The sequence below is a fragment of the Myiozetetes cayanensis genome, unplaced genomic scaffold, assembly GCF_022539395.1.
Source record: "Myiozetetes cayanensis isolate MyiCay16 unplaced genomic scaffold, myiCay2020 scf4, whole genome shotgun sequence".
In the NCBI taxonomy this organism is placed as follows: domain Eukaryota; kingdom Metazoa; phylum Chordata; class Aves; order Passeriformes; family Tyrannidae; genus Myiozetetes; species Myiozetetes cayanensis.
Window position 1 is genome coordinate 37,942,483 of NW_026087631.1, and position 12,774 is coordinate 37,955,256.

General features: G+C 41.5%; 1 protein-coding gene across 8 annotated transcripts in view; it reads right to left on the bottom strand.

The window, feature by feature from the left end:
- TLE4 (TLE family member 4, transcriptional corepressor) overlaps positions 1-12,774 on the bottom strand; it is a 98,790-nt gene that overhangs the window by 40,332 nt on the left and 45,684 nt on the right. For 5 of the 8 annotated variants that reach the window (XM_050329720.1, XM_050329724.1, XM_050329725.1 and 2 more), the window contains 2 exons: positions 4,720-4,924; positions 4,313-4,329 (listed from right to left, as the gene is read on the bottom strand). In XM_050329720.1, the coding sequence (XP_050185677.1) occupies positions 4,313-4,329; positions 4,720-4,924 (222 nt within the window). The remainder of the gene's footprint in view (positions 1-4,312; positions 4,330-4,719; positions 4,925-12,774) is intronic. The other 3 variants (XM_050329721.1, XM_050329726.1, XM_050329723.1) reach the window with 1 other exon arrangement.

Here is a 12,774-nt window from a genome sequence, read left to right on the forward strand (position 1 = left end):
CCATAGTCATAGTCTCTGCCCCAAATGATTTAAAAATCAGGTGAAGAAAACAAAACAAAACAATACAAAACAAAAGAAAACAAACAAAAAACCAAACAAAAACCCAAAACCAAAACCAAAACAAACACAAACAAACAAACAAACAAAAAAACCACAAAAAACCAAACCAAACCAAACCAACCAACCAACCAACCAAAAAGAAAAAAAAAAAAAAAGACCAACACAAACAAGCAAACAACCCCCAAAAGAAAGGCAGCACAAAATAGGTATATAAGGAACAAGAGGTCTAGATACCAAAAGATGTGGTAAAATGTTACACATATTGGATCCTGTGCACAAAGCAGTGATTCAGAAGACTCTGAGATTCTTGAACACCTGTTTAGGGACATCCTGGCTAGCTCTGGAAGGCCCACAACCCAGCCAGCATCTGGGCGCTCCTTCACTCCATTTGCCACAGTGAGAGCCTTGGGAAGAGACTGCTAGCACTAGACTACTTACTTTCTGCCAGGTGGAGCTTTTGCACACAAAATGTTTCCACGGCTTCCTCAAAGGGCATGTGTTACAGAAGGAACTTTGTCAAAGACCAGCAAAACTTTTGTCACATTTGTCCCAGAGAGGGTACCACAGCTGGGAAGAAGGGCATGCTTCCTGAATCAGAAGTTCTCATAAAAGGTGAAAAGAAATTTGTGTGGTACAATTAGCAAGCAAGAATCCAGAAAAATCATTTTTTCCTTTTTTCATTTTTTCCCTTTATTTTCTGAAAAAAGTTTTACAGCTTCGAAAAGGAAACACACGGTGTGAAAAGCTGCTTGGTTAACTGCAGAGCAGTTTGTCTTCCTATCTAAACACATTATATTCCCTCTGAGTCCTTGAGCCAGGACTGCCATTTGAACACGGCCCTGGCACATGCCACCCTTCTCTTCCCTTTGTGTGCTCCACAGCCTTGCCACTGTACAAAGAGCACTCTCATGGCCCAATTTACTGCATTTAGAGTTTTCCCACACTTCAAACTTGGCAACAGATTTCGAAGACTGAATCCAAGAAGCAAGAGCTCCCAATGCTGCCCTTCTCCACAGAGCTTCCTCTGCCAATGCTGATCTATTATTTAGGAACAGCTCCTGGACAATCTTGTGTTACCTGGACTACTCAGCTTCAGCAGTGAACTACTCACTCAAGGGATGTGCTGGGAAGTACGCGAGCCCAGTCTGGCTTTTCAGGCAGAAAACGTCACATTTGGAAGAATGATGCAAAGTGCCTTTTCCCTGGTCTGGACTAAGAGGAGTCAGGACCAGCACAGCTAGAGACAACAAGTTTCACTAAGAAAACTGCCCTGCAAATCTAAAGTGCTGGAAATGGTGGTAAGAAATGGGACACTTCAGCCAAACTTCTTTCTTCATAGAAATGGGTAGTGTACCTTCATTACGCACACTACAGTGTAAATTCACACTTTATGAGCTATTTTAAAATCTGCCCTGCTTAATAATCTGTATCAGCAAGAAAACTTTAAAGTGCCTCTTACAATTAAACCCAGGCAAAACGTTATATAAATCAAAATTTTGCTACCATATCAAAACGTTACACTGGGGCTGTATAACATCGCCCATTTCCTCATTACATGCTACACTAATTACTACCAGCAGATTCAGAATTTTCTGCACATTAGAGGCTTTTAGAGGAGCTATAAAAAATTTCAGGCATCATTAATTTAAATTTGTATTGAAATTTCCTTTTGACAGATGGCCAAAAATTACTTACTATTTAGAGTACCAGAGTCTGTCTGTTTGCACATTGAAAGAGGAAAGTAAAAAATTAAAAGGAAGAAGGAAATTTATGTCACGTTCATTACCTGTTAAATGTTAAGGTGTATTACCCTGCATGAATAAATTATTTCCTACAAGCACACAGATTCCAGCTCCTGGCAACTGGCACGTTCTGGCTGACAAAAACCGTCTCAAGTCACACAGCAGACAATCATAAAAAGCCTCTCTTAACTGGGAACCACTTAAGGGAGGACAGATCGATTGAACAAGTGACTAACTGCTACTCTGGGCATCACTGCAAACATTTAAGGAAATTAGCAAACTATTTTGCCTTGCAAAGCTGGCAGTAAGTCCCATAATGCTGACACACAAACCAATTCACAATCTGAACACCGTGGAAGACAAATACCTACTTATCAGTTCAAAGTAAACTGGCACAAACCAGCGATGTCCTCCTTACCCTCTGGAAGCTGTACGAGTAACAGACGCTTTGAATCAATCCCAGACAAAATCAGCCTTTTCAGTACAGATGTTCCCCCTAACACCCGTGCCAGCATAAACACCCCAACATCACACAAATATTACAGAAACATGACTAGCATGTATTGTTTAGAAACAGCGGATGGTATATACTACCAGTTCTCAGCCACTTTCTTGAGTGAAATCCTCATGGTTCCAACTGTACAGGTATGCAAAGTTGCCCAAGAAACCAGGTGAGTTTGTATTCCTATATTTAGGTATCTGTCCTACTTGTATTTGTTCGTTTGAATGCAGGAAAAAGGAAAATGCACTAAACCTATCCATTCACAGCAAAGAGAGGACATCCTAGGAAAATTGTCATTAATCTGTGCCCAGCCTCATCGCAAAGGCAGTAAGGGCATTTTCTTGTCCTCATGACAAGAAGGCTGAAGTGGAATCCAACGCACTGTTGTCTTATGTCAGCGGATAGACAGCTTCAGTGCCTTTGCTGCTCGCAATAAAAACTGACAGTTCCTGTCAGCTCCTGATTGTTATGCAGAGCCACGTGGGTAATCGCAAAACTGACAACCCTCGGCTCACTTACACTTGGCCGGGACATGTCAGGGTTGCCAGTGGCAGAATGGGTGTGCTGGGGTAGGCTGCGGGACATGTCCCCACCTGTAGCTGCCAAAGAAGCAAAGCAAAGGCATGACCCCTCATGCTTTAGCCCTGGCTGGACATGTCTCTGATGGGGGCAAAGCCTGTACCCAGAACCACGCTTTTCCCAATGCCATCTAGGGCACACGGTAACATCTGACTGACAAGATCCTGGTAATCCTGTCTAATGCACCCTAGACTTGTGCTGCAAACACCTCTTCTGCCACTTGGCGAACGCCAACAGTACATGCAACAATATTCCTAAAAAAAGCACCACTAGAAACTGTGCAAACTCATTGTAAGTGCTCAAAAGGTTGGCACAGGTCTTGCCATTTGTAGGAGAAGTGTATTTTTCGTTTCACACACCAGCACTTAAAAAGGCTTGTTGACCTTATGTTTCTGAAAACTTTGCAAACTAGGAGAGCAGACCGATCCAGGAGAGGGCAGGGTCAGGATACACTCTCCCTACTTGCAGCATGAAAACCTCAGGAGCTCTGAGAGAGTCTGGTAGCTATCCAGTATCAAAAAGCATCCAGGCACATAGCTATAACAATAGTTCTATGCATCAGTGAATGCTCAAAAATAAACAGGCTGCAAGGTGTGTTATTACATCTACCATACACAGGATGGTAAAGAGTAATACGGGTACATTGCAGAGTCACTCAGGACCTGAAAATTAACTTCTGGAACAGGAAAGCAGAATCCTCAGTGTGAATACCACCTTCATCAGAGCAGGAAAAGACGGCTCACTCCTCTCCAACTACTTGAGTCAGGACAGCAGGCAGCACCCTACCTCTCCCTTGAGAGATATAGAGCTCTCCTTTCCTAACTGTATTATAAGGAAATATCAGAATTACAGTTTACAGTCTCCAAATTACCTAAGGCTAATTCTTTCCCGGTCAGGGCCACTCCCGGGCAGGTGGAGCTCGTTAGCCCTTAAAGGCAACCCACCTACGTCCTAAGGACCTCGCTGCCACCGTCCAAGCTCGCTTGGCCCCGGCAGATGAACCTTAGGATTAAAGGGTGGGCTCAGTTCTGCGCACACTGTGTCTCACCTAAAAAATCCAATGCGCAGGCTGGAAGGTGGAAAGACCTTCCTCCGGATCTTCGCTCGCAAAGACTGGCCATTAATTCTTTCCATCTCAGAACCTTGGGCAGGGACCCCAGGCAGACTTTTCATTCTATCCAAGAATAGCCTCGATGCTGTTCCAGCAAACTTGCTGGTCGGCATGTTGCTTGCAATCCTAGCTGTCCCACTACAAGCCACTTCCTAAATGTGATACACAATCTATGTATGGTGCTGCTCATCAACACAAGCATCACAACCCAGTTTCACTTGATGACTTTTTCCACCACTCTGGGCCAGACTTCAGAAAAATGCAGTGTGCCTACAGCTCTGTTAAGCTACCCTTTACACCTATGAAATGGAATCCTACCTTGATGGAGTCTCTGTCTGCACGCATAAGAAGGGGAAGAACAGTGGCAGGGGATAGAGATGAAGGGGAAGAGAGAAAGAGAAAAGCACCAGTTAGTTTACATAAAATTATACATTTATCATATTGGGAAGAAAGAATCCTGATGTCTGTTAAATAATAAATTTCACAGATGTTAACTTTTCTGTACAGTTAATTATTAATGCTGTACAGTCAGATTTATAAAACTGGATTTCTAGCACTTGAACACAATTTCTGGCTACTGCTAGACAATAAACACTAAAGTAATTAGCTTGGAATTCTTCTGAAAATTTCTCCCCCCTCCCATCCCCCTTTCTTTTTAAATGGGAGAATTTTTTTAGAAAAGAAGGGAAACGAACAAAGCCACACACTCATCTGACAGCACCTACCTCTTTGGTGATCATTATCATGGTGTTTCTTCTCGTCTTTAATTGGGAGGTGGGACTGCCCACCCAGGGCGCTGGAGAGTGCCAGGAGACCAGCACTGCTGCCAATGGGTGGGATGGCTGGAGGTTGCAAGCCCGAGGGGTGCGGAGTGAGCGGCACAGGAAGACCATGTCCGTGTGACAAGTGCTGGGCCTGGAGTTGCTGCTGCTGTGAAAAACAAAACATAGATATTGAACTTGTTCAGAGAGCTGGGTGTTGTCTGATTGATTATGTACATCAACTGTGATTGATCGGATCAATCAATGCATCTGATCGATTCAGATATCAGCACACACAAACATCCTGGTGTTTTAAAAGTGTCCATATGTTTGGACACAACACATTCAGGAAACTTCAGGCTGCAACAGAAGAACAACAATGCAAACAAAACAAAACAAAACAAAATGCAAAAAAAAAAAAAAAGGAAGGGAATGTTCCCATTTTTGGAGAAATTTTTGTTTTTCTGACAGAAGTATTACATTTTTCTCTTTCTAGTAGAAACACACACGTACACGTCTAATCAAAACATATGTAACTATAAAAGCAGTTATATAATGAAAAAAAAGGCTGAAAATTGAGAAAATTAGTGTTAAACAGTTCTCCCAGCGCCACTGCACAGCATGTAGTGAAAGTTAATTTGAAAGAGAAAACCCGAATTAACAATCCAGAAAAGGAAACTGGTTGCAGCCACCGTTTTAAGCCCTTTAAGTGTCCTCAGCGGTACTTGAGCAAATTACTAAAGAAAATCTAATGTAGCAAGGCTCGGATCCTCCTGTAGGCTTGCTCAATAATGCTGAAATAATTGGGTACTCTGCGCACGTTTAGTGATGCTCGAATGAAAAGCTAGAGGCCTGCCCTTGTAGTCTTCTCTAGCTGCTGACTCTGTGTTGTGACAGGTTTATTTGAGTGGGACTGTGATGCATGCACCAGTAACTGCACTGACAAGAGTTTAAAGTCATTTTTACCAGTACACTGGCAACACATAGAGAAAGCCCTTGAGAGGTTGGAATTGGAGTGCTTGACCTCAACCAGGGCTGCATCAAGCTCTGTGCTATACTAACCACTGTGGGGTAGACAGACTGTTGCTATTCACTGAGAAGGCAAGGGGAAAAAAAATCATACCAAAACCAAAAATCAAAAGGTGAAAAAGTTTAGTTAAATATATCCCAAGAAAGATCTCTTCAGATCTAAGGCTTGCACACTAACAGTCCAATTAATTTCTGTTCCTACAATAACTAGATTACCTCTGAAATTTTGGTTTTCAAGCAGCCATTGCTCAGGATTCAGGTAAATCCCCTAAGTCCTCTGGCATTGCTCTCTCCCTGCTGCATGTCTGTATACAGGACTTTAGAAGAAAAAAAAATGTAACCTGCTTTGCATAAAACCATTCCACTTTAAATTTCTAATTGCTAAGGCTTGAGTTCTACTGTTGTTTGGTTTTCATTTGAACCTAAATTTACTTCCCATCTTGCAACCCATCTCTTGATACTCAACAGACATATTGCTCACTTGACTATTCCCTTCCCTCCCCTAGCATGAATATTTACATAAGGGTGAGCTGAAAGTAAAAGGCTGCAAGTCACACATAGCATGCTAGATAACTTCTGCAGCACACTTCCTTAAGCACGCCTTCCTTAACACCCCACCCTTGAAGTACAGATCCTTCTCTTCCTCTTGGAAATAAAACCCGTGCAGTGGAATCAGACTGGTGGTAGTACACAACATGTCATCCACTCCAGATCAGTGCCAGGGAAAAGAGGGGAATGATCCAAAAGAATGGTGAGGGGAAAAAAAAACCACAAAAGGAGTGGGGGCCACACAACAACAACAAAATCAAAACCAGAAAGAATATTCTTCCAGGTGGAAGAAGAAGGGAAGGCTCAACATATTCCCTGCTTGCAAACCCATGTAATTCTAGCAGGTGTTCCTTCTTGTAGAAAGCATCAAACACATTTTGCTTGCTTGATGCTCTTAATGGCAGTAAGAATGTTTTTCAGAATTTTAAATTAACTCTAATGAAATTAAGCAAGAGCAAACAGTGTATTGTTTAGCTTCTTGGTTTGAATGGGGCTGCCTTAAAGCAAGGAAACAATCTGGCATGCCTGATCTGGGGAGGGAGAAGAAGAGCAAGCAAAAGAAAAGGGATGGCCAAAATAATCTGTGTTCTATCATCTGATTTTCAGCAAGGAATTTCCTTTTCCTGTTTGACAATGTGCTATAATCTACTACAAGAAGAACTCTGTCTTATTCTGCCAGCAGCTTAAAGCAAAGACTTTGAGAAGAGCTCAAGAGTATCAACAGTGAGCTTTTCCCTTGCTAACTATTACACTGTCAACCAAAAAGGGACACTCATTTCACAGTACTGTACAACCTGTATAGATCCCTGCTGACCTATGCAATTTGCATTATTTCACCTCCTCTGTGGATACAGGATGATTTCCAAAAAGCTGGAAGAAAACTGCAATGCAAATGTTTTACTGCTCTTCGTTGGGAACCTCTCTACATAGCTCAGCAAGACAACAGCACAGACTGAATCTTGGATGTACTGAACACCACAATGCCTCTCAGATATAGTAAGGTCATTAATAGTAGCAAGGGTAATGGCACCTCAGTGCCTAGCAGCTTGTGATCACCCTGAACAGCTTGGCTGGCCCAGTCCCTCTTGGCCAAGAACAGATGTGTTTTCACTGCAAGCTGCATTGCAGAGAGCTCTGAAAATAACTGCAGAGAGTAGGGGGAAAAAAAACCCCCAAACACAGAGCCTTCCTGCCATGGAGAACTGCAAGTTCTTCAATTAGAAGTGATGGTAACCTGAAATCTGGAAAGATAATGATACACCAGAAATTTGGTCACTTGTAGCAGCAGAAAGAAAATGGTATGAAAACCAGACTTTTAAACAAATCTAAGCTAACATCTGAAATTTCAATATGGCCCCATATGCCTGTGCCACACAGACAATGTTGTGCATGCTGTTAGGCTGTGTTGGAAGTAAAAGCCCAACAACAGGAGAAGGATTGTGGACTAGGATTGCATTGATATGAGAAAGAACTACGACCTCCTCCATTACAACGAACAATGCTGAACACCAAAAATGAGGCACTGGTCCAAACCCAGAAATGACACAAATTCAAGTGAAGCATCGAGCAGGCTTTTGCTCTCAGAATATAGAAGAGGAAAAGGAAATAAAAGTATATAATCACATAATTAGTGCTGTTTGCTAATAAGCTTAGTCAAGAAGGTAAAGACAAAGTGACATCACATCTCTGTCATTTCCAGATCTCTGAAAACTATTACTGTATTCAAACATCCACAACATTCTCAGCTGGGTTTTGCTTTTTCCTTGTCCCTAGGTGTCACTGGTGAGCATCAGGTGGCCTGCACGCAGCTATTTGGTTACAGGGAAAGTTATAAAAACAGGGGCAAATCCTTAGCCCACTGGGCATCAGGTTAATGGTCCAAAGCTGTAAAAGAAGCTGATCTCCTCTAGTCATCGAAATACCAAGGATATGGAGCAGTAAGACAACTGACAGATACTCTCTACACACAGATATATTCCACTATGGAAGAAAGCTTACATTTGTTTCTGCACGTAACATGAATTTAGATCACAAAATCCAACACAATTTAAAAACTTACAAAGAAAGCCTGAGAATGAGCCAACAGAACAAACACATAATTTTGATATTGTTGTAATGTCTTCTCTTCCCCTTTCTTCATTATCTTTTTAATTTGTTATCCTTAGTCATGTCACTTTAGACAATCCTATCACAATTGACTTCGATATGGATAAAGTCAAGCATACATCTTCAGCATCTATGCATAATATGTGGAAACTTAGAAACTAGGCTTTATGATGCTGTAAATTTTCCAAAACTATTTGAAAATATGGAAAGCAACAGTTGGCTACAAGAAATATGCCCTACAGTATTGCAAAATGCAATGTCTTTAAGAAACATTCAACACACAAAAAATATAAAAGCAAGGGGTAAACACAGCAATCAGAAAGAAGACAAAAAGAGTAGACTGCATTCATTTTAGTAATAAGTTTAGGAAGATGATCATTTAAATGAGTAGTAAAAGCTGAAGTAAAACATTCAAAACATATTAACACATGCCAAATAAAGATGACATTCAGTTGCTTCTAATGGTATTTTATTTTCTGTATATTCTTCTAGGCAGTCTACACTAAGGAATAAAATAACTCCAAAGTCATGTCTTAGCAAATGGGCAAAAAGGATTTGCAAAAGGTTTTTATCCAAGTATCACTAATTTTTACAACCACAATTCTAAATATTGATGCTTAGCTTAATTCTTTTCCCATCTTAAGAGATCAAATTTGAAGTAAAATGTGATAACAAACCCACTAACAAATTAGCTTCAAATGCTCTCTTGTTATAGTCAGCACATTCAAAGCCTATTTTCCTGGAAAAGGTTCAAGTTTTTACTGGATACTTTCCAAGTAGCTCTGTGTTACAGTAATCTACAACTTTTTCTCTTACAGACCCTGAAACTTCACAGCCATTACCCAAACAACCTGAACCTCCTTTAACCTGAAGACTTTTCTAATGTTAACAAGCGAACATCTCAAAAAGATATTTTCTTTTTTATATTTATACTCATGCACTCACTACCCATACCTGCAATACTGCTGGGACAGGACTTCAAAATATCTGAATAAAATAGCTTCGGTTTGTTTGAAATGAGTTAGATGATGTGATTGATTGCTCAGAGTAAATCATTAGTAACACAGTATACTGATAAAACAGAAACCAAGACAAAGAGGAAACACAGAAATAAAAATAGTAGCTCACAAGTACACAATATTGATGTCAATGGTTTGAACAACAGCAAAGGAAGTCCTCTGGCACACACAGTCATGAGTGTGCTTAAGATGATATGAATTTTTATCTATTACGCCTGTTCACACCCTTGATGTGATCTGCACTATTTATACTTCCTTTATACTGTTCTCTCTCTGGTGGCATAGCATTACTAAAAAAAGGTTTTTTGATGTTATGATACAACACAGTAAAACAGCTTACAAAGTGAGACATGCAGTGGTTCCTCCAGTGGAATGGTTCTGGAGCTATATGCATATATACCATATGATTGGTATATAACGAGACAGTGACACTGATATAGGGTAGAATAAACTATCACCCTTACTCTTTTACAGAATCACAGAACATTTCAAGGAAGAGTGATCATTTTGAAAATTATTACAATGCCCAGCATAAAAGGAACTATCCTGGTGGGAATCTGCTACAGACCACCAAGATAATGAGGCAGATGACATATTCTATAAACAGCCGGCAGAATTCTCCGATTGCAGGTCCTTCTTCTCACAGAGGATTTCAACTTACAAGATGTCTGCTGGAAATACACCACAACAGAGACAAATCAATCCATGAGGTTCCCAGACTGTGTGGAAGATAAATTCCTGACATAGTGGGTGAGGGCTGGTGTCACACTGGACCTGCTGTTTACGAACAGAGAAGGACTAGTGGCAGGTTGGTAGTCAGAGGCCGTCTTGGGCACAAGAAGGGCCAGTATTACGAACAAGGGAAATACAGGCCTGTCAATCTGACCTCACTGCCAAGGAAGGTTACGGAACAGTTCACCTTGAGTTCCATAATGGCCATACAGGACAAACAGGGAATCAGGCACAGACAGCATGGGTTTGTAGATCTTGCCTGACCAACCTGATCTCCTGCAACAAGGTAACTCGCTTAGTGGACGAGAAAAATGCTGTGGATGTTGTCTACACAGACTTTAGTAATGCTTTTGACACCATTTCTCATAGCATTCTCTTGCAGAAACCGGCTTCCCATGGTATGGATGAGTGCACTGTTTGCTAGATAAAACTAATTGGATGGCCAGGTCCAGAGGGTAATGAACAGTTGTACCAGCTGGCAGCCAGTCACAACTGGGTATTCCCCAGGGCTCAATACTGGGGCCAGTGCTGTTTAACAACTTTACGGACGATCTGGACGAGGAGACCGAGTGGCACCCTCAGTAAATCTGCAGATGACACCAAGTTGGGCAGGAGGGTAGGAAGGCTCTACAGAGGGTTTTTGACTGGATTGATGGGCCAAGGCCAATGGCATGAGGTTCAATAAAGTCAAGTGCCAAGTTCCTGGGTTACAATAACCCCAGGCAGTGCTACAGGTTGGGGGAAGAGTGGTTGGAAAGCTGCCTAGTGGAAAGAGGATCTGGGGGTGCTAGTTGACACCCAATTGAACATGAACCAGCAGTGTGCCCAGTTAGCCAAGAAGGCCAGTGGCATCCTGGCTTGTATCAGCAATTGTGTGGCCAGCAGCACGAGGGGAAGGGATTGCCCCACTGTACTTGGCACTGGTGAGGCTGCATCTTGCGTACTGTATCCAGTTCTGGGTCCCTCACTTCAAAAAAGACACTGAGGTACTGGAGTATGTCCAGAGAAGGGAAACACAGCTGGTGAAGGGTCTGGAGCAAAGTCTTATGAGGAGCAGCTGAGGGAGCTGGGGTTGTGCATCCTGGAGAAAAGGAGGCTCAGGAGACCTTATCACTCTCTACAACAGCCTGAGAGGAGGTTGTAAGGCAGTGGGGGTCAGTCTCTTCTCCCAGGCAACTAGCTATTGGATGAGAGGAAATGGTTTCACGTTGTGCCAGGGGATGCTTAGATTGGATATTAGGAAAAATCCTTGCACTAAAAGGGTGGTCAGGCATTGGAACAGGCTGCCAAGGGAGGTGGTATAATCACCGTATCTGAAAGTGCTCAGAAAAACTTCTGGATATGGCACTTTAGGACATGGTTTAGTGGTGATCACAGTTTAATGGTTGGACTCCATGATCTCAGAGGTCTTTTCCAACCTAAAAAAGTCTGTGATTCTAAGGTATCAGAGATTAGTGGAAATTCTAAATGCTCAGATGCAGCTGATCTACTAAAAACTCAAACATTTCTGTTCACAAAGAGGAATGAATGCACAGGTTAGACAAAAATACAGGAGGAAAAAAGAATGAAAAACAATGAAAAAGAAGAAAGATTAAGAAGGAGAATAATAAAAGTAATTTTATTTTTTACAAGAATCAAATGCTAGGCTTCTTGCTCTCTAAGAATCAGTAATTTCTGTCTTTGAGGATGCTGATTCCACAGGAAGAAAGTAAGCTCTACTGAGAAAACTTTGGGGGAAGGAAAAAATCAATAGCTGTCATTAATCAGAAGAGGAACATTTAGAACTCCTACATAAATAACAAAGAAACCATCAGAATCATATCTCTACAAATTGTTGCTTCAAAGATCTTTTAAGTGAATGAGGAACAAAAAGTCATCTCCCAAATCATATTGTGGGATGAAAGGCAATATATGGAGAGCACGTTTCCGTTCTGTCAGGATACATGTTTCACCATTTGTCCTCCCTTTCACTCCCACGACTATTTTTCACTCAGTGAAACAGCACAGATAGAGGATAAAAAATTAATACAACCTACTAGCAATTAAAAGATTCATGGCAAAAAAAAAGGACAGAGTCTTAATAAAGGAAAAAACTAGCCCCTACAAAAGGCCAAGTACATCTTCCCACAGAATACTGGAGTTCAGTAGTTTCCTCTGATTGCAGGACTTCATCTCAATTTCACAGTGATGGCGGAGGGAGGAAGAATTAAGCTCTTCAGAATTATTTTCTATTATCAATTAATAAAGGGCAGAAGTTCCTGCATAAATCATGTCACTTAAAACTCTCTTCTTCCTTCTCTCCCATCAATTCCTAGCTAAGGAAAATCCACATCTTCTGCCAGAGAGGGCAGAAAGCACAAATGCAAGTAAGCTCAAGGTCTTACCATAAGGAGGGCCAGTGGTGTGAAGTGCGCCTCGACATACCAAACCTTCACTTTCAAACCTTTTCACAAAGACCAGTGGAAAGAAAAACAGTGACAGCAAATGGGTGTTTTCTGCTACAGACAAACAGATGGCAAAAATCATCTCTGACTAAGGTGCACACTGGTTCAAGTACCTTATTTACCAAATGCTCCACTCATGT